Source organism: Aedes aegypti, chromosome 3 (genome assembly GCF_002204515.2).
Source record: "Aedes aegypti strain LVP_AGWG chromosome 3, AaegL5.0 Primary Assembly, whole genome shotgun sequence".
NCBI classification, from domain to species: Eukaryota; Metazoa; Arthropoda; class Insecta; order Diptera; family Culicidae; genus Aedes; species Aedes aegypti.
The window spans coordinates 32,640,438-32,659,481 of NC_035109.1; the positions used below are offsets into that span (position 1 = coordinate 32,640,438).

General features: G+C 41.2%; 1 protein-coding gene across 10 annotated transcripts in view; it reads right to left on the reverse strand.

Moving 5' to 3' along the window:
• Positions 1-1,152: 1,152 nt before the first annotated feature.
• The window catches only part of LOC5571133 (interference hedgehog), a 302,494-nt gene continuing 284,602 nt past the window's right edge, over positions 1,153-19,044 (reverse strand). For 4 of the 10 annotated variants that reach the window (XM_021852047.1, XM_021852046.1, XM_021852049.1 and 1 more), the window contains 3 exons: positions 17,727-18,539; positions 17,511-17,668; positions 5,346-6,699 (listed from right to left, as the gene is read on the reverse strand). In XM_021852047.1, the coding sequence (XP_021707739.1) occupies positions 6,037-6,699; positions 17,511-17,668; positions 17,727-18,539 (1,634 nt within the window). In that variant the 3' untranslated portion in view covers positions 5,346-6,036. Of the gene's footprint in view, positions 1,585-5,327; positions 6,908-16,862; positions 17,340-17,510; positions 17,669-17,726; positions 18,540-19,044 lie in introns of those variants that run through there. The other 6 variants (XR_002501910.1, XM_021852050.1, XM_021852051.1 and 3 more) reach the window with 6 other exon arrangements.

The following is a 19,044-nucleotide window of genomic DNA, read 5'->3' on the forward strand; positions in this document are numbered from 1 at the left end:
AATGTTGCGAACGCAACACCAACGACCATCCTGAAGTAAATGAGCGCGTACGGGAGCCCTTAGTAGTTATTGAGATTTGCGGGTATATCGACGAAAATTGAGCTCTGGAACGTAAAAAGTGCATAGTTTACCTACTGTTCAGATGAATAAAGCAACAAACACGATAATATTTACAAAAATTTATAAATTTTAGTGGTATTAAAAAATGTTGCCAAAAACGGATCCATTTTGTTGCCAAAATCGGGGGGTGCCAAAAATGGAATCCCACTGTAACTACGGCTGTCACTCACATTATGTTAGAACTGCATCAAATTATCCCAGTTGGGACGTAGCTCCAGAAAAAAAAGAAAAAGAAGAAGAATAATGTATGTTATACACTTATTTCGTGATGCTTTTTAATTATTTTGTACAAGACACTATTAGGGATGGTACACAAATTATGTCACGCTAAATTTCGACTTTTTCGACCCCCTCCCCCCCCCCCCTTTGTCACGTTTTTTGTATGAGTCCTTCGAAAATTTTGTAAGGCTTGTCACGCTTGGCTTGACCCCCTCCCCCCCTTGGAGCGTGACGTTATTTGTGCATGACCTCTTACAGTCATCCTACGATCATGAATCGTTCAGTAAAGAGCACTCATTGGAAGAGAGAGTAATTAAAATTCACGGTGACGTTGCAATGTTTCAGCGCAGAACGTTATTCGGTTCTCCAGATTTGTGCTCTTGAAAATAAAAGCCGGGGCTTCAACTTCACCTTAAGGTGATTATAAAACGAAGCCAAACTTTGAATTTTCAAGTGCACAAGACTAGAGAATCTGACAACAGTTCGAGATAAAAAATCAATCAAATTGCTTGCTTGCTGGTGGTGACCAATGGGATAAATTTTCAACACGAAGCGTTGTTTGGTTCTTAAGTCTTGTGCTGTTGAAAATTTGAGGTGTGGCTTCGTTTTATAATCACCTTAATGCAGTCCGTTGTGGTTTCAAAAGGATTTTCGGATCAAATCACTCCTTCAGACTCGTCGATTAAAAAACGATTTTGAATTTATTTTCTGCCGGCTACGATGACGAAAAGAGAAATGAAATTATAAAAAAGAAAAAAAATACACTTTTTGTTAACAAGGCTTGACGCCAGTTTTCTCGTCTTTCCTCAACCGGTTTTGGAGAGAAACTCATTTTCCAAATAAATCAAACAAATAATTTCCTATCTTTGCCTCGACGTTACGTACGTTTGACAGTTCAATTTCTTTCCACAATTTTTAGTACCAGAAGCCAACATTTTTGAGAGATTCAACCTCAAATATTATGATTCTGTCGCTTTCTTTGTGCTTCCTTCAACGTCTTGTCTAATGAAACGATATATACAATTTTTCGTTCTTTGTTTAAAAAATAAATTTCTATCCCCTAATCAGTGTTATTCTTCTTTTAAATATTTATACTCTCTTCATTGCTTGTTGCTAGTTCACTCTTTTGTTCTTCATATGTTTTCGTTAAAATTTAGTTACTTGTAAATAATTTAACACTCACTCATCTAAATACGGCTCTTTCTTTCTCTTTATTTTGCGTTAATTTCCTCTACAGTTAAGTACCTATTCGCAGTGCCGTAGCGTGCGGTTGGCCAGGTTGGCACCCGCCAAGGGCGCCAGCCATTGGGGGGGCGCCAAAATGCGTAAAGTATTTTGTTAATTTTGAAAGGCATTTATTAAATAAGGTCCTAAAACAAATTTCCAGCAAAATTTTTTTAACATAATAATGGAAAATTAGAACAATTCCTGAATCGCTTTCAAATACTTCTCAGTATTTTGGATGATTCCCATACATTTATTTAAAATTTTAACATGATGGTTACTTGCTTAATCTCTAATGGTTTTTAATAGCCATTAAAACTGGTTTGAGCAAAAATCAAGTTTGTGGTATTTATTTGGAGGTTCTATTTCCAATAAAAAAAATATTCAAATAAACTTGATAAGAATTAAACAGTCTTTTTGAAAGCCTAAGAGCATCTTGAACAGGGTTCTCAGAGTACGGTAGATCATTATGACAGATAATCTTGAACATGAAACTAATGTTCTACCCGACAACAACTCAGCAGCGCGAGACTCGGACACAGTCACAGGGTCGGCGCACTACCTGGCAACCGGAGGGGCTTCGCGGATTCAAAGGGCACTCAACTATTCAAATAATCACACACACGAGCGGTTCAAATTTTAACGATGTATTTGGCCAAACTGTTCTGGTGGGTTACACTGGATTCTCGGGCACGTACCTGATGTTCTGCAGTCCAGCGAGCGCTCGCGACGATTTACCGGATTCACTCCGGCGTTGACGGTCTCTCCTACTGACGCTGCAACGATCGGCAAGATGGCACCGATACCGGTGGACAAAGCTTGGGGCAATGGCGGATATGAATGGGCTGGAATGACAGTCTTCAGCGATGTGGAGTTGGTTCGGATGCACAGGCGCTTCCTTCGGACGAAACCGGTCGACGACGGCAAGGCCGCCCTCTGTCGAACCGTGAAGGGAATACTCCTTAATATTTAGGGCCGTTGCCCGAGTAATGTCCTCCTTTGCGTTGATGGCCCTCGGCCAGAGGAACAATGGTTCTTGACTATTAGGTCTCGTGACTACAAAAGTCACTTCGACCGTAGCGTGCAATGGCGGTCTAAGGACGCGCCAACCAAAATGCTTTAAAGCAAGAACAAAAAAGGTCCTGGCGGGCAGGTAATTAGGATTATGTCTCCCTTTATGCCATTGAGCAAATGGTTTACCTGAATTGCGGTGAACGGTCTCTCCAAAGTAACTCGATTCATTACCTCGCACTATGTTTTAAAAATGATAACTCCACTGAGCACTTCTGGTCTACACGCTCGCCTGATTAAAAGTGGGCGATGGCCGCCCAGCAAGCATCCTTCGAACCCTTCAGCCCATTCGTAAAACCGTGTCCCCATTTTGCTGTAACTTTTACGCCATGCTTTTACGACCGTTACACATAGTTATGTCGAACTGCCCAGTGGTTTTGACTGCTTATGCTATTTGAATATTTGAATACTCGACCACATGGTGCAATTTAAAAAAAGGATTTGAATTCTTGTAACAACGGTTACAAACAGGCCTTTCATTACAGCTCACAGTGATTTATCTCCATACAAATGGTATAGAAAGTCTTGAAATGGATTGTTCTTGCCCAAATTAAGATCCCTTACTATAAATGACCAGATAATTGCCGTCTGAAACTATTTATCTTCATCGCATGATAGACTCTTCTTTGATCATATAATCATGATCATCATGGTTTATGGACAAAAGGTCGAAAGACAAAAGGTCGAAAGGACAAAAGGTCGAAAGACAAAAGGTCGAAAGGACAAAAGGTCGAAAAAGATTTGCATGGTGGGAAATTTTTCCTTCTTTGAAAAAAGATTTTCGACCTTTTGTCCCTTCTTTTTTGTTCTTCGACCTTTTGTCCTTTCGACCTTTTGTCTTTCGACCTTTTGTCCTTTCGACCTTTTGTCTTTCGACCTTTTGTCTTTCGACCTTTTGTCATAGATTCGATCATCATATCTGTCAAGTTATATGACGCATCAGCCAAGCAACAACATGATACAAAGACGTTCAACTTATTTGCATTAGAATTTTTCAGATGATTTGTAAATGTTGTTTCAACATTTAAACAAGAATGTTCATTGGATCCATTTAAACATTTAAACCATACAGATTTGTAGCACCTAAATTCTTCAACCAACCGAAAACCGAAAATTATAGTGTATAGTTTAAGCGGAGCATGTATTCGAGTGTGTGCTCACATTTGAAAATTTAGTCGAAGTTGATTATAATTCCCCATACATTTCACTAGGGAGCACAAACACAAGAATTTTGATAACGTTCTTTGAGGAAATGTAAAAAAATCAGTTTTTATTTAAACTTCAAAAAATTCTGGGTTTGAATTTAAAAGAGAAATACAAAAATACTTTCAGAATTGTTAGTGAAAGTTAGTTTTAACTTTTCCCCGCCTTGACATCACTGTGCAGCTGGGCAGAGTATTCAAAAATTTCTACACGTGGGAGGAACTCTTACAGAATTCTGAACAACATTTTCAGAGAATTTCATGTCAGTGATAAGCAAACATGAGTCAAAAAGATTGAATTTATTTTTCCCCTAGTATGAACATATTCCACGCTGACTGACTATAGTTTTTTTTTTAAATTTTTGATTCGCTGGAGATGATTTAGCATTAATAAATTTTAGATCACATTTAATACCATTTCTGAAATTCAACCAAGAAAGGGAAGTGTTGGAGATTCTAGAACAGTTGTAATTTTCTTTAGGTAAATTACTAACACGAGTATCACAGAAACAAGGCTATTAAGTAAGGGATGCTTATAAATTCGTTGCAAATTCCATGAACTTTTAATTAACTAATAAAACAAATTCATATTTTTCCATGTTACTATTTAGGAATTAAATTTCTAAATGGTATAACGAAACACATATTATCTTATTATTTCCTCTGATTCCACTAAAAAATTGATAAAAAGTTTTTTATTGCATTTTATTCTAAGAATTTGACGAATTTGCTTCCACTCATTGGAAGACTCTTGCGAAAACAGCTAAAAAAATGTTTTCTTAAGGAGTTGTTAGGCAAAATCATTACAAAATATTCAGAAGCCTTTGCATTTTTTAAGAAATGAAAATATAATTAACAATGTCAAGAAATAAAAAAAATGTATTTAAGAAATTAAAAATAAAAACTATTGATTTTAAGAAGAGTTTCTTCAATAGTAGATTTCTTACAAATTTCTTCAAAACATATTTTATAAAATCTTACACAGTTTTCAAGAAGAACTGTGTTGTACACGTTTCATTGATATTTACTAATTATATTAATGAACTTTAAATTAGTGAATGCATGAGTCGCAATTTAATATATGCATTCATTTAAGAGTTGTCCTAGTATTTTAAAAAGGATCTTTATGGAAATTGTCTAGTATCCCAAGCAAAAACTGCAATATATGCATATAAACGGTATACGTTAAGCTAGCAATACTGTATAACTACAATTAAAGTTTATTTAAAGTGGAAAAGGGCCCCTCTACAGGCATTTTTGTGTTATATTTTATAAAATTTACTCGACCTTTGTAAAGCCTTTTGACACCTTAAAGTAGCTATACAGTAGATGCTAGCTTTATGTACACCATATATATGCATGGATAATAGCTTGAGCCGCATGGTTACTTGGGATGTTCAACGAAAACTTCAATCACATACAAAATTGCATCATAGGGGCGCCCAACGGGAGGTTTGCCAAGGGCGCTGTGAGGCCACGCTACGGCTCTGCCTATTCGTTCTAATTGACTTAATTGCTAGCAATATGTTTTTCTTTTTGTGTTAATTAACTTAAGGTTCAGTCAAATCTAGTTTTTGTTTAAATTATTTGCGGAGAAGTGTTCCAACTACTGACGGTCAGTAAATCTCGATTTAATTTTTATTAAATATTTACACAATTGTTCGAGTTTGCTCTGAACAGGACCTAAAGTAGTCTAAGTACCATAAGTGTCGCCTTCAGCCTACCATGGCATGGCTTTCTTGGATGAGCGTTTTTTTTCGGATAATGCATTCTATTTAATTAAGCGTAATCTTTACACTTGTAGTTCGATATACTGCGCGTTCGGGTTCTATTCTAAAAAGATCTAACTGCTACACATTGGACCGACACTGGTGTGGTTCTTCATTCGCAAGAGGACGGATTACTGTTCGATTACAACTAGGTTTCATGTTTAGTTTCAGTGTCTATAAGAGTAGGATTAGCTATTTCGGTTGCGGATTTGTGAGGGGTGGGTTTCGTACCTAGTCTATTGAAGCGATCGGTTTGTCTTTTTGTCGTCGGGGCTTTCAAGAAATAAACCATCTTTGCGCCTAAGTGTAGGCGTAAAATTTTATCACATTTGAAAATTTCAACCTAATCAAAGTGGGCTTTGCTGCTTGTGATTCTTCAGCCCTGATCTGTGTAAATATGAACGGAAAACTAGATGGGGAACCCTACGTGCTTACACTTCAATACTGTTCAAACTACCGGAGGACATGTTCTCGGCCCGTCCAAGTCGGGCTGCCCGTTTTACTCCGCTGGCCGCGGCTCGGATCGGCATTGGGGAACGGTTGTGCTGGAGAAGTTCGGCACTGGGTCCCCGACCGACACGAGGACTTCCCGGAACCGATCCCGACCCCCGTCGCCCCCTTCGGATTGATGAGTTGTTCCGAGAGCCGAGCACGATACCGACGCCTGCTCCGACCGTTGTCGTGACGCCGCAGTCTCCTTCCAGCATCATCTTCTGCTGTTGATCTAACCCGTTGACGTGTTGTCCATGCTGCAGGTTACGCATGCTTCGTTCTAGCGTCCTCCGGTGAGGCATCGACGCCAGCATCATGTGCTCCTGCCCGACGGCTGTCATCGGATTGTTGCTGTTGCTGATGATTGTCGTTGCCGTCGCCTGTTGATGCTGCAGATGATGATGATGATGGTGGTGATACGGATGCGGATGGTGATTGTTATTAGTAAGATAAGGTCCGCCATTGCTGGTAAGATTGGTACCGCCACCGCTGATGTCGTCTACGAGTTCGCCGTCCCCTTCACCAACACCTCCGACCGGGAGAGCGGCGGTTGCTCTCGGCGGCTTGGTCGGCAGAAAGCGCAGCTCCATCACATTACGATTCTAGAACATTCACGCTGATTTCTAAGCTAGAATACAAATTGGCTCGCTCGAACAAATAAAACAGGAAACAGGAAGGAGAGAGAGAGGAAACGCTACACACAAACCTAATAGAACGAAACGCTCTCTTCTATAGGAGATAAGAAGGCTTCAGTGTCTAACGAGGGAGAGTGATAGTCTACCGGTAGGCGCTAAACGAACTAATTTAGTGCTGTCAAACGTGTTTCGGTTATAGCAGGCGTGTGTGCACGTTTGGAAATTTGTACATAACAGAAATAGAAGGAGAGAGAGAGAGTGAGAGTGGGAAATACAGAATAAAGAAACAGAAAAGAACAAGAAACAAAGGAAGATGTAGAGGAAAATGTAATTACTACTCTAATACTAGTGCGTGGTTGAGTTTTAGGATAGGTAAGAATAGGGAGGATTACACTACGATTCGGCTACGGGCTACGACTACAGATATCTAGTGCTAGAGAAGAGAGTTGTTCCGACAGGACCAGCGATGGCGGTACGGTTTCTAAATTTTGAAAAGAAGAAATCATCTACTAGTGGGAGTTAGGAAGCCAAACGGTGAACAAAACGAGTAAGCGAATAAGGAAAACACTGCAACACGATGGAAATTAAGCTACTGTTTGGATGACGAATCTGTGCCGCGGATGCGTTGTGATGGAATGAAAGGATCGTTATCAAAGTGATAGCATATGTACGTCATTTTCAGAGTCCGAAAGACAGCATTCTGAAAGGATTCTAACAAAATTCTGAAATGATGCTGACAGCATCCTTGAAGGAGTCTGACAGTACCCTGAAAATACTGACCTTATTTTGGAAGAATGCTAGCAGCATCTTAAAAGAATTCTAACAGCACCCTTTGAAGATTCTGACAGCATCCTGAAGGAATCTAACAGCATCCTGGAAGGATGCTAACAGCATCCTGAAAAGATTCTGACAGCATTCTGAAGGACTCTGCCAGCATCCCGGGAAGATTCTGACAGCGTCCTGGAAGGATTCTGACAGCATCTTGAAAGGATTCTGACAGCACCTTGGAAGAATTCTGACAGCATCCCGAAAGGATTCTGGCAGCATCCCGGAATGATTCTGATAGCATCCTAGAAGATTTGTGACAGCGTCCTAAAAGGATTCCGACAGTATCTGGGAAGGATTCTGACAGCATCCCAAGAGTATTCTGACAGTATCCTGGCTAAATTCTGACAGCATTGTGGATGATTGCTGGCAGCATCCTGGAAGAATGCTGACAGCATCCTGGAAGAATGCTGACAGTATTCCGGAAAGATTCTGACAGCTTCCAGGAATGTTTTTGACTGCATCCTGGAAGGACTCTGACATCCTCGAAGGATTCTTACAGCATCTTGGATAGATTCTGACAGCATCTAGGATGGATCTGCAAGCATTCTCAGGAAGTATTATTCAAGCTTCCTGTGGAAAGAATCTGCAAGCGTTCTCTGGGAGGTTTCTTCAAGCATCTTTTAGAAGAATTTAATAAGCATCCTTCATCCGCTGGAGCATCCTTTGGAAGGATTCTGTATTCATCCTTCGGAAAAATTTTGCAAGCATCCTCTGGAAGGTTTTTCAAGAACCCTCTGGAAGGGTTCTACAAGCATCCTCTGGAAGGATTCGGCAAGCAACTTCTGAAAGGATTCTATATACATAAATTGGAAGGAACCTGTATCATTGAGGAAGAACTATGCAACTACACTTTGAAAGAATTAAGCAAACATTTTCTGTAAGGACTCTGCAAGCATCCTTCGAAAGAGCATGTTCTGGATGGATTCTGCAAGCATCCTCTGTAATAATTCTGCAAGCATACTCTGGTAGGATTCTGCAAGCATCCTCTGAAAGGATATCACAAGTGCCCTCTAGGATCCTGCATCATCCTCTAGAATTCTACAAGCATCCTTTAGGAGTCTACAGTAAACCTCTAGAAGGATTCTTTAGGCATTCTCTGAAAGTATTTCCAAGCAATCTCTGGAATGATTCAGCAAGCAAGCAAATCAGAAGAATCCCAGTTGAAAGATTCTACAAGAATTCTCTGGAAGAATTCTGTAAGATACTCTGGTAGGATTCTGCAAGCATCCTCTGGTAGGATTCTGCAAGCATCTTCTGTAAGGTAGTCTGTAATCGTACCCTGGAAAGATTTGGCAAGCATCGTCTAGAAGGGTTCTGTAAGCATCTTCTGAGAGGATTCTTCAAGCATCCTCTGGAAAGATTCGGCAAGCATCCTCTGGAAGCACTCTGCAAGCGTCCCCTTGAAAAGATACGGTAAGTATCCTCTTGATGAATTCAAGCACCCTCTGAAAGGATTCTGAAAGCACCATAGACGGATTCTTCAAGCATGCTGAAAGGATTTGGCGAGCATCCTCAGTAATGATTCTGAAAGCATCCATCTAGACTCCAGAGTGCATTCAGAAGAGGTTTTCGAATCATCTCACGGAGCCTATGGAAGCATTTTGGAAGAAAGCTTTTGAATTACTGTTTCAAAGGTCAAATATTCAATGATTCTAGAAGTATCCTAGAAAGATTATCGAATCATTATCTAGTTTAATTCTGGAAGGTGGAAGTGATTCTAGTAGCGTTCTAATAAAGAATCAGGAAGCAAACTCTAGAAGGATTACGTACACATTGATCCTGGAAAAAAAATCTTGAAGGGCTTCCAAAAGAATTCCAGAATTCGAAACAACCCCATAAGGAGTCCGTATGAGTCCCTGAAAAAAAACACAAGAGCTACTGAGGGAGGCCGAAACAATCCTATGAGAAACTTTAAAGTAGATGGAGTACCGTGTACCTTTTAATTCCGCTCCTAAATTCCGCTCCAAAAGAAAACTCAAGGGAGTCCAGAATAATCAGAGTTTGGAATAATCTCGAAGGTCAGTTAAACCTCATAGGGTGACTTCAATAATCTCAGAAGGAAGATCGTAAGAATCATAGAAGGATTTCAAAGGAATATCAGAAGAAGTGCGGAAGTATTAAAGGGAGAGTGTGGAAGGATAGCGTAGGGAGCCCTGAGCAGCCCATGCGAAAGTCCGAAAGAAGTATTGAGGAAGTCGGGAAGCTTTCTGGAAGGAGTTTCGAAGAAACCCAAAAGGAATCCAGAAAAATTTCAGAGGGAGTACGGAAGAACATAAAACTGAGTCCATATGAATTCCAGAAAGAGCCCGGAAGAATCGTAGAGGTAGTCCATAAGAGTTCGCAAGAATCTCAGCTTCCAAAAGAATTTCAGAGGAAGTTCGAAAGAATACCAGAAGAAATCCTGATGAAAAATAGAAAAAGTCTGAAAAATCCCAGAGAGAGTCCGAAACAATTCCAGAGGAAGTTTTGAACAACTCTAGAAGGAATCAGGAAGATTCACAGTTGTAGTCCGTAAAAACAATCCTGAAAGCATCCTGGGTTCACAGAGCTTCAAAGGCTTTGTCATGGAAAACTTATGGAAGCATCTTGAAGGGTTCTGGTAGCACCATGGAAAGATAATTGAAGCATATTCTAGTTTGAAACTGGTAAAATTCTGGAAGTATTTTTTAATGATTCTGGTAGCACTCTAAGGATATCTAGAAAATTTCCTGGAAAGATAACGGGAACATTTGGAAATAAATCCGGAAGTATCTTTCAAGAGTTTGAAAGCATCCCAGGAAAAGTCAAGAAGAAACCCAAAGATGACAGAACAAATTTCAGAGTTTGGAATAATCCAGAAGATCAGAATAACCTCAAAAGATTGAGAGAACCTTACGGGGAATTCAGAAAAATCCCGGAGCCCGGCAGAATCGTGAAGGGAATTCGAAGGAATCTCAGAGGAAGTACGGAAGCATTTAGGAAGGAGTGTGGAAATATCTCAGAGGGAGCTCAGAAGAATCTCAGAAGAAGTCCGAAAGAACCTCAGTGGCAGAGTCCGGAAGAATCTTTTGGAAGTTCGGAAGAATCCCCAAAGAAGTGGGGAAGGAATCCAAAGTAATAAAATTCAGGAGTAAACTAAAAGAGGTCCGAAAGAGTTTCAGAGGGAGCTAGGAAGATACAAAATCAGAGATCAGAGAAAATCAGGAGAATTTCTAAAAGGAGTCCCGGAGGATGCCAGAATAATTTCAGTGGGAGTACGGAGGAATCAGAAACTGACTACAGATGAATCCCGGAAGAGTCTGGAAGAAACCTAGAGGTAGTCTGTAAAAGTCCCAGAATATGTTCGCAAAAATCCCAGCTTACAAAAGAAACCCGGAGGGAGTCCAAATGAATCCCAGAGAAAATCTGCAAGAATCTCAGAGGAAGTCCGAAAGAATACCTGCAAAAAATCTAGTAGAAACCAACAGGAAGTCCGAAAGAATTCCTGAGGGAGCCCAAAAGAATCTCAAAGAAATCCGAAAAAAACGGAGGGAGTCCGGAAGAATCCTTTAGAAAGTTCGGAAGAATTCCAGAAAAAGTGCGAAAAGAACCCAGGAGAATTTCATAGTCTCAATGGACTTTCAAAAGGATCGCAGATGATTCCTGATATACCCCAGACGAAGTCCTTAAGAATCTCAAAGGCAATCCGGAAGAATCCCAAACAAGATCCGAAATAATTTCAGAGGGAGTTAGGAAGAATTCTTGAGGAATACGGAAGAAGATTTAGAAGGAATTCCGAAGGAACTCAGAGGGGATACAGAATAATTTCAGAGGGAGTATGAAAGACTCCGAGACTGAGTTTAGATCAATCCCAAAAACAGTCCGGAAAAAGCCCAGAGGTAGTCTGTAAGAGTCCCAGAGGGAGTATGCAAGAATCTCAGCTGCCAAAAGAATCTCAGAGGAAGTCCGGTAGAATGCTAGAGAAAGTCCAGAAGTCTGAAAGAGTCCCAGAATAAGTCCTAAAAAAACAGAGGGAGCCGGAAGAATCATTAAGGAAGTTTGGAAGAATTCTAGAAGAAGTGCGAGAGAAACCCAGCGGAATTTCAAGGAATAACCTCAATGGACTTTCAAAAGGATCCCAGACGATTCCTGATGAATCCCAGACGAAGTCCTTGAGAATCTCAAAGGGAGTCCGAATGAATCCCAAAAGCGATCCGAAATAATTTTAGAATCCTTGAATTCAGGAACATTTTACAGGAAGTACGGAAGATTCCGAGACTGAGTCCAGATGAATACCAGAAAAAGTCCAAAAGAATATTATTTCCGGAAGAAGCCCAGATGTAGTCTGTAAGAGTCCCAGAAGAAGTTCGCAGCTTCCAAAAGAATCCCAGAAGGAGCCCGAATGAATCCCAGCGAAAGTCCGCATGAACTTCAGATCTAGTCCGAAAGAATATCAGAAAATCCGGAAAAATCCCAGAGGAAGTTCGAAAGAATCCTAGATGAAGTCCGGAAGAATCCTAGGAGGAGTCTGAAAGAATCTTACAGGAAGTACGAAAGAATCACAGAGGAAGTCCGAATGAATCCCAGAAAAAGTCTGCATGAGTCTCAGAGAAAGTCCGGAAGAATGCCAGATAGATTCCAGAAGAAACCCTGGTGAAGTCTGGGTGAATTTTACAGAATCTTACATAGAATTTGGAAGAATTTCAGAGAGAGTACGGAAGAATCCGAAACTGAGTACAAATGAATCCAAAAATCTCAACTTACAAAAGACATCCCGAGGGAGTCCGAATGAATACCAGCAAAAAATAAACTAGTACAAACTAAGAGGAACTCCGAAAGAATCCCTGAGGGAGCCCAAAAGATGGTAATCCGAAAAAAAAAACTCAGAGAGAGTCCGGAAGAATTCCAGAAGAAATGTGGAAGGAACCCAGCGGAATTTCAAGGAACAATCCCAATGGACATTTTGTGATGAATCCCAGACGAAGTCTTAAGAATCTCAAAAGGAGTCCGAAAGAATCCCAAAAGAGACACGAAATTATTTCAGAGGTGGCTTCTATAGGAATTTGAGGATCTAGAAGGAGTCCCGAAGGAACCCGAAGGGAATCCAGAAATTTTTTAGAGATAGTACGGCAGACTCCGAGACTGACTCCAGATGAATCCCAGAAAGAGTCCGGAAGAATCTAAATTTCGGAAGAAACCCAGAGGTAGGGCAAGGGTCCCGGAAGAAGTTTGCAAGAATCTCAGCTTCCAAAAGAAACTCAGAGGAAGTCCAAATAAATCCCAGAGAAAGTTCGTAAGAATCTCAGATAAAGTCCAGAAGAAGTCTGAAAGAATCCCAGAGGAAGTCCGGGTGAATCTTACAGAATCTTACATAGAGTTTGACAGAATCTCAGTCACAGTCCGGAGTTCAGAATAATCCGAGAGGTAGTTCTGAAGAATTCGAAAGAAGTTCGGATCGATTCTGGAAGGACTCTGAAACAATCCCAAAGAAAGTCCGTAATAATCCCAGAGCTAATCTGCAAGAATCTCAGATAGAGTAAGAAATAATCAGAGCGAATTTGGAATAATCCCAGAAGTAGTCCGGAAGAGTTCCAGAGGGAGTCCACAATAATCGCAAACGGAGTACGAAGACTCGCAGAGGAAGTTCAGATGGGCTTCAGAGGATTGTCAGAGGGAGTCCTGATGAATCCCAGAAAAACTTCACAAGAACCTCTGAGGGAGACCGAAACAATCCAAAAGCAAGACCCCAGAAGAGTCTAGAATAACCATAGTTCGGAGGTTGGAATAATCTTGAAGTTCAGAAAAATCTCAGAGGAAGTCCAGAATCCCAGAGGGAGTCCTGAAGAATCATAGAGGGATTTGAAAGGAATATCAGAGGGAGTACGGAAGTATGTAGAAGGGGGTATGAAAGGATACCAAAGGGAACCCAGAACAAGGAAGCCCAAAATAATCCTAGAATTCGTAAAGCGCGAAAGGAACCTAGAAGGAATCAAGAAGAATTTAAAATAAAAATCCCAAAGGACTTCCAAAGTGAGTCCGGAAGAATCTCAGAGAAGCCCATAAGAATTTCAGAGGGAGTACAAAAAAAATCCCAGAAAAAGTCCAGAAGACACCCAGAGGGAGTCCGAAAGAATCTCAGAGGGAGTCCGGAAGAATCTTTGATGAAGTTAGTAAGATTTCCAGAAGTAGCTCCGAAGAAATCTAGAGAGAATCTCCCAGTCCAGACGAATCCCAGTCCGGAAGAATCTTGAAGTTCGGAACATACCTAGAGGGAGTCCGTAAGAGTCCGCCATAATCTCATCTTCCAAGAGAGTCCCAGAGAAAGTTGAGGACTTGAATATCAGAGGAAGCTAGAAATAATGTCCAGAAGAAATTCAAAGGTAGTCTAGAAGAATTCCATAGGGAGTCCAAAAGAATCATACGAGGAGCTCGAAATATCCCAAATGGAGTCCTGCAGGATTTCAGAGAAAGTCCGGAAGAATCCATGAAGGAAACCAGAAGAATCTCAGAGGGAGCTTAAAAGAATCCGAGAGGTAGTTCAAATCATTTCCCGGAAGAGTTCATAATAATCCCAGAGGAAATCTGCAAGACACTTATATTGAGTATGACGTAACGAAAAAAGGAATCCGGAAGAATACCAGAGGTAGTCGAGAGAGCCCCAGGGGGAGTCCGCAATAAACTTAGAAAGAGTACGCAATAATCACAAAGAGGGAGCTCGAAGACTCTCAGAGCGAGTTTGAAAGAGTGCCAGAGGAAGCTCAGAAGATTTCTGCCAAGGGGTTTTCAGCAATTCCCATGGTTTGTCCAGAAGGCGCACAACGGATCAAAAACTTTCTCACAACTTTCCAAGTTATTCCTATATGATTTCAGGCTTTCAAAGTGATTCCTAGAGGATTTTAGAAGTTGGCAAAGGTTCTGTTCGAGCACACTAGAGTTCCCAAGAAGTTCAGAGGAATTTCAAAGAGGTTTTCTGGGTTTCTCAAAGGCTTCCATAGGCTTCAAAGTTGTCTTAAGGAGAGTTCCTAGATGTTACAAGGGCTTGCCTAAGCATTACATGGGGTTCCCAATATGTGTTTTCATTGAATCACTAGGATTTCCAAGATCCTAGGTTCCAAGGAGGTTCTCGAGCTCCTTAGGATTTATGACGCTTACTAAGATTGATAAACGCTTCGCAGAACTCCACATGTATTTCCAAGAGGTTTCCATGAGTTCTAATGGGCTACTAAGCAGGGTAGATGTACCAATAGTGGAGGTACTAAGCATGATTGAACTGCATTTAACCGCCTTAATTCAAGAAGCGCAATTAATGTACATGTTTATGTTGTAACGGAAAGTCACGATTATTGACTTAATGCAGAGGTTCCCAAACTTTCTTAGATCATGGCGCCCTTGGCAATTCTCTGGAAACGGCGCGGCGCACCGGAGCTAAAATCTGAAGGCTGAGGACATTCTTATACATGAGATACCTTTTTTGTATTTATCTATACCAGAAGTATAATACTTTCAATATAGACAGAACAACACTAAAATAATTGGATGGAGGATTATTCGGGTGTTTTATGTATTTTGGACAGTGCGTTACGCGTATATAATTTGGCCACTTCCATTTGATTTTGCCGTGGATGGCCAAATTATATTCGCATAACGATCTTTCTAAAATACTTTGATCACCTTAATTAAAACTATAAACACAAAGTGATGTTCGCTGCAATTTATAGACATTTTGTGTCCTTTTCTAAGCACAACTTCCAAAGTTATCTTTGAAACCAAAAATGTGTTTAGTTTTTAATGCCAATTTTCAAACGATATTGGGATCAGGGCCTTCAAATGTCAATGAATATCAATTCAAATGATATTCGTAATTTGTAAATTTCATCGCCCTTTGAAAAAAAAGTGGACCTGACTTTATCATTTTGATGTTCGATTACTGTAGTTGCCAATGCTTTCCAAAGTAAAATCTCCAATAGAAAGTGTAAACATAAATTTTCTTTGACATTTTTTGACTCTGATTGGAATACTCCAATTTCTTCGCACATTTACTCACACAAATATGCTGTTGCAAATAAAATGTGAACTCGTGAAACTTCTGTTCTAGTAAGTGAGTATTTTGCTACATTAATCCTTAGGGATAAATGGAATTTTTACAAACAAATTACAATCAATGCCTAAACGCCAAAAATTTTTTAGAAACTTATAAATTGTGCGAGGAGAGGAATGGGATAAAAAAAACGTGATAGAGAAGCTTCAGTTCTCAAAACTCAAATAAAAAATAAGATTGGACATTTAACGTATAATAAATTGGAAAGCAAGTCTTCAAAAATTAGTATTTTCTGAGCTGTAAATGTTTAATTAAATTTTCATTTTTTTGCTCCTCTTGGTAACATCTCTGTTTTTTATTCCTTTGTAGCATTTTACATATTACATTAATATAAATATAATACATATAACATTTTACATATACATACGTATACATTTTATCAACAATTACGGTGACAAACCTAACAATCTGAGCAAAACTAGTCTTAATTGCTGTGTTTTGAGTCAATCAAATAAATATAGTCAACCTAATTGCATCCAACAGTTTAATGCTTCCAGTGGACCATTTTGTCTCTTGCAAGAAGCACCACTTTAGACAACGGACCAGCACTCAACGCTCTGTTGACACAATCGGAAAACATTCCTTATGAAAAGTTTTCCGGATGAAGTGGGAATCGAAGTATCATTGCTCAGCACAATGCTTGACGACACTGTGCGGTAGGCCTTAAATTCTAAAAACGAGTTCAAAAGTTCTCAACAATGAATGTTCCAATGACAGTCGATGAAAACAGATATAATTTGTTTAAAAGTCGTCGAAGAACGGTTTTCTTTAAACGAGTCTGACCAGTACTTATTTTCTCGAAAATTTGAGAGGTTTTCTAAGATAATGGGAAGATATCAAATTTAATCATGAGTTAACTTGCGGCGCCCCTGAAGAAGTGCTACGGCGCACCAGGGCGCCGCGGCGCACAGTTTGGGAAGTACTGACTTAATGAGAAAAAATATTTTATCGCAGTAACCCATGGCATGTCAGTGAAAAATAATACCTCCACTATTGGTACACTGTTCCTTTAGTTGCGGTATATTTTCAATTTGTGTTCCTATAGTTGCGGTATCCGTGGTTTTCTTATGGGATCCTCTATTATAGGAACACTTTACCGCAACTATTGGTACAAGCAAGTAAAATTTTAGCTATTTTAGTGATATTTCATCAGTTTTAAAGCAATTTGAACGCTCTTTTCAACTATTCCGTGTATCAACAAGCCAATACGTCGATTGGCAGTGTCGGTTCTGTGGTTAATGTAATAAAACCAGTGAAAACGGCACTACCGCAACTATAGGAACACCCACAACTAAGGGAACACTTACCCTAGTTTAAGGGGTTCTCAGTGTCCCGAAAACATAATAAAATCAAAGATTCATTCATCCGAATGATAGTACGTGAGATAAGCGTTGGAATATCTGCCTATTTCATGAAATTGCGATTATGATTACGATCCGTTCATTCCATTTAAATGCCGGTTGTATGATAAAAGCTAATATGAGCACATATAATACAATCCACAATCGCTTGTCCTTAAATTTAATGATCACTACTGCTAGAAAACTATAGTTTCAAAGATCTACGTTTCCCATCATTAGTATTAGTAAGGTAATGCGTAACGCAGTTTATGATCACTCTCCTATTCACAGTAACGGGTGTAACTTTAATTTGAACCATACGCTTGAAATTTATCAACATCATTACCACTGTATTGGTCTTTCTATCCTCAACAAAGGGGAATCTACCGTCCATCACGGCCAACGACGGCACAAATTAAAGTAACAAGGGAAAGCTTGTTGTTAGTAGCTATACGGAGCGCAAGAGTTACTCGGAAAACGAGAAAAGACACAAACGGTCATTGTCGACGAGAGGACTCGAGAATCCTCTCGCCACACTGGCGAGTTCAGCCTACCTTATCCCCATCCTGGGCCAGCGGGTTCGGCGTAATGTTCATCCGGGCGCTGATTCCGTTGCGACTTTTGTGATGGTGCGAGCGGGGGCCACCATTGCTGACCGCCCCGGGGAACCCATTCTGCTCGACCTGGATGTGCGACTTGGCGTCCGTTTCGTCTGGAAAGTTAGGAAGGTCAATCCACTGATCCGAGTCGACGAATACAGCAATACTTACCAGCTCCGGGTCCTCGCTTCTTGCGGCAAGCTACGCAACAGCAGCACAGCAATACGATCCCTCCCAGGATCAGAACGAAGCCTCCTACGCCCATGTAGACGTAGTTGGGCACTTCACCGGTGCCGTCGTTCACCTCCGAAGCGGAGTTGACCGAGGGATTCACCGGAGTGACGGTAGGCGGTTTCAAGGTTTTGCCGGTCCAGATGGAGCTGAAATCGGACGCTGCAGCGGCCGTAAAAGACTGCAGCTTGAACTCGTAGGACGTGCCCGGTTCGAGGTGGTCGATCTTGAAGTGTCGAGCCGTTGGAGTATCCACCGTTGCCTTGGAGTATTCTCCGGCTGTAGTGGCCGGTCGGTAGTACACGTAGAAGCCATCGATGGGTTGCGGCAAGTGCTGCGGGAACTGCCAGTGAAGAACGATCGCGTGCTGCGAAACGGACTCCGTGCGGGTCAGCGTCGGAGCAAGCAGGTGGTTCTTGGGGCCTAGCTGGGATCCTCGCTGCAAGTGGAACTTGCCAGAAGCGGCACCCTCTTTGTTGTCGTTGTTGGAATACACGGCCACTATCCGGAAGCGGTAAAAATGGTCGGACTTCAGCCCGTTGACCTCGTACGATCGAGTAAAGGGAGAGATGTCGTCGTTTTCCGTCATCCACTGGGTGCGGGCAATGTTCCGGGACGGATCGCCGATCATCCGGTATTGGACCTTGAAGAACCGGATCGGGAGACCGTCCGAAGATGGGACCGACCAGCGCACCATGACCGATTCGTCCGAAAGCCGCGTGATGTTCGGCCGGGATGGCGGGATCATGACTACTGTAAGAAAAGAATCGAAGGAAGCGTTGAATTTTGAGTTTGAACGCCAAATACAATGCCTCCCAAAAAATCAGGCAAATCCAAATCTCCCGCAAAGACCAAATCCGCTGAGTCCAAGCCAAAGAATGGCCGAAGCAAAAAGGGCAAGAAGGGTAAAAAAGGCAAAAAGCAAAAGGTGGACAAGAATCTTCTGTACTGCGATGACAAGCACTTCGATCCCAACCTGGCAATCGTCACTGTGGAGCATTGCCTGAAGTGTCCCATCTACCGCGAAATGGCGGAAAAGATCTTCGGCGATATCTGTGCCGCCTTTCCGGAGGTCAACTTCAAGCTCATTCGAAACGACTTCGATCGCCTCGAAGCTCGGGAGGGCGCCTTCGAAGTATCCCTGGCGAAGAACTGTCGGCTGCCTTCTGAATTACTGTGGAGCGGCGTCGATCGGGGACCTCCTCGGCGAGAAAAGATCCCCTCGGACATAACCACGTTCATTCCAATTATTAAAAAA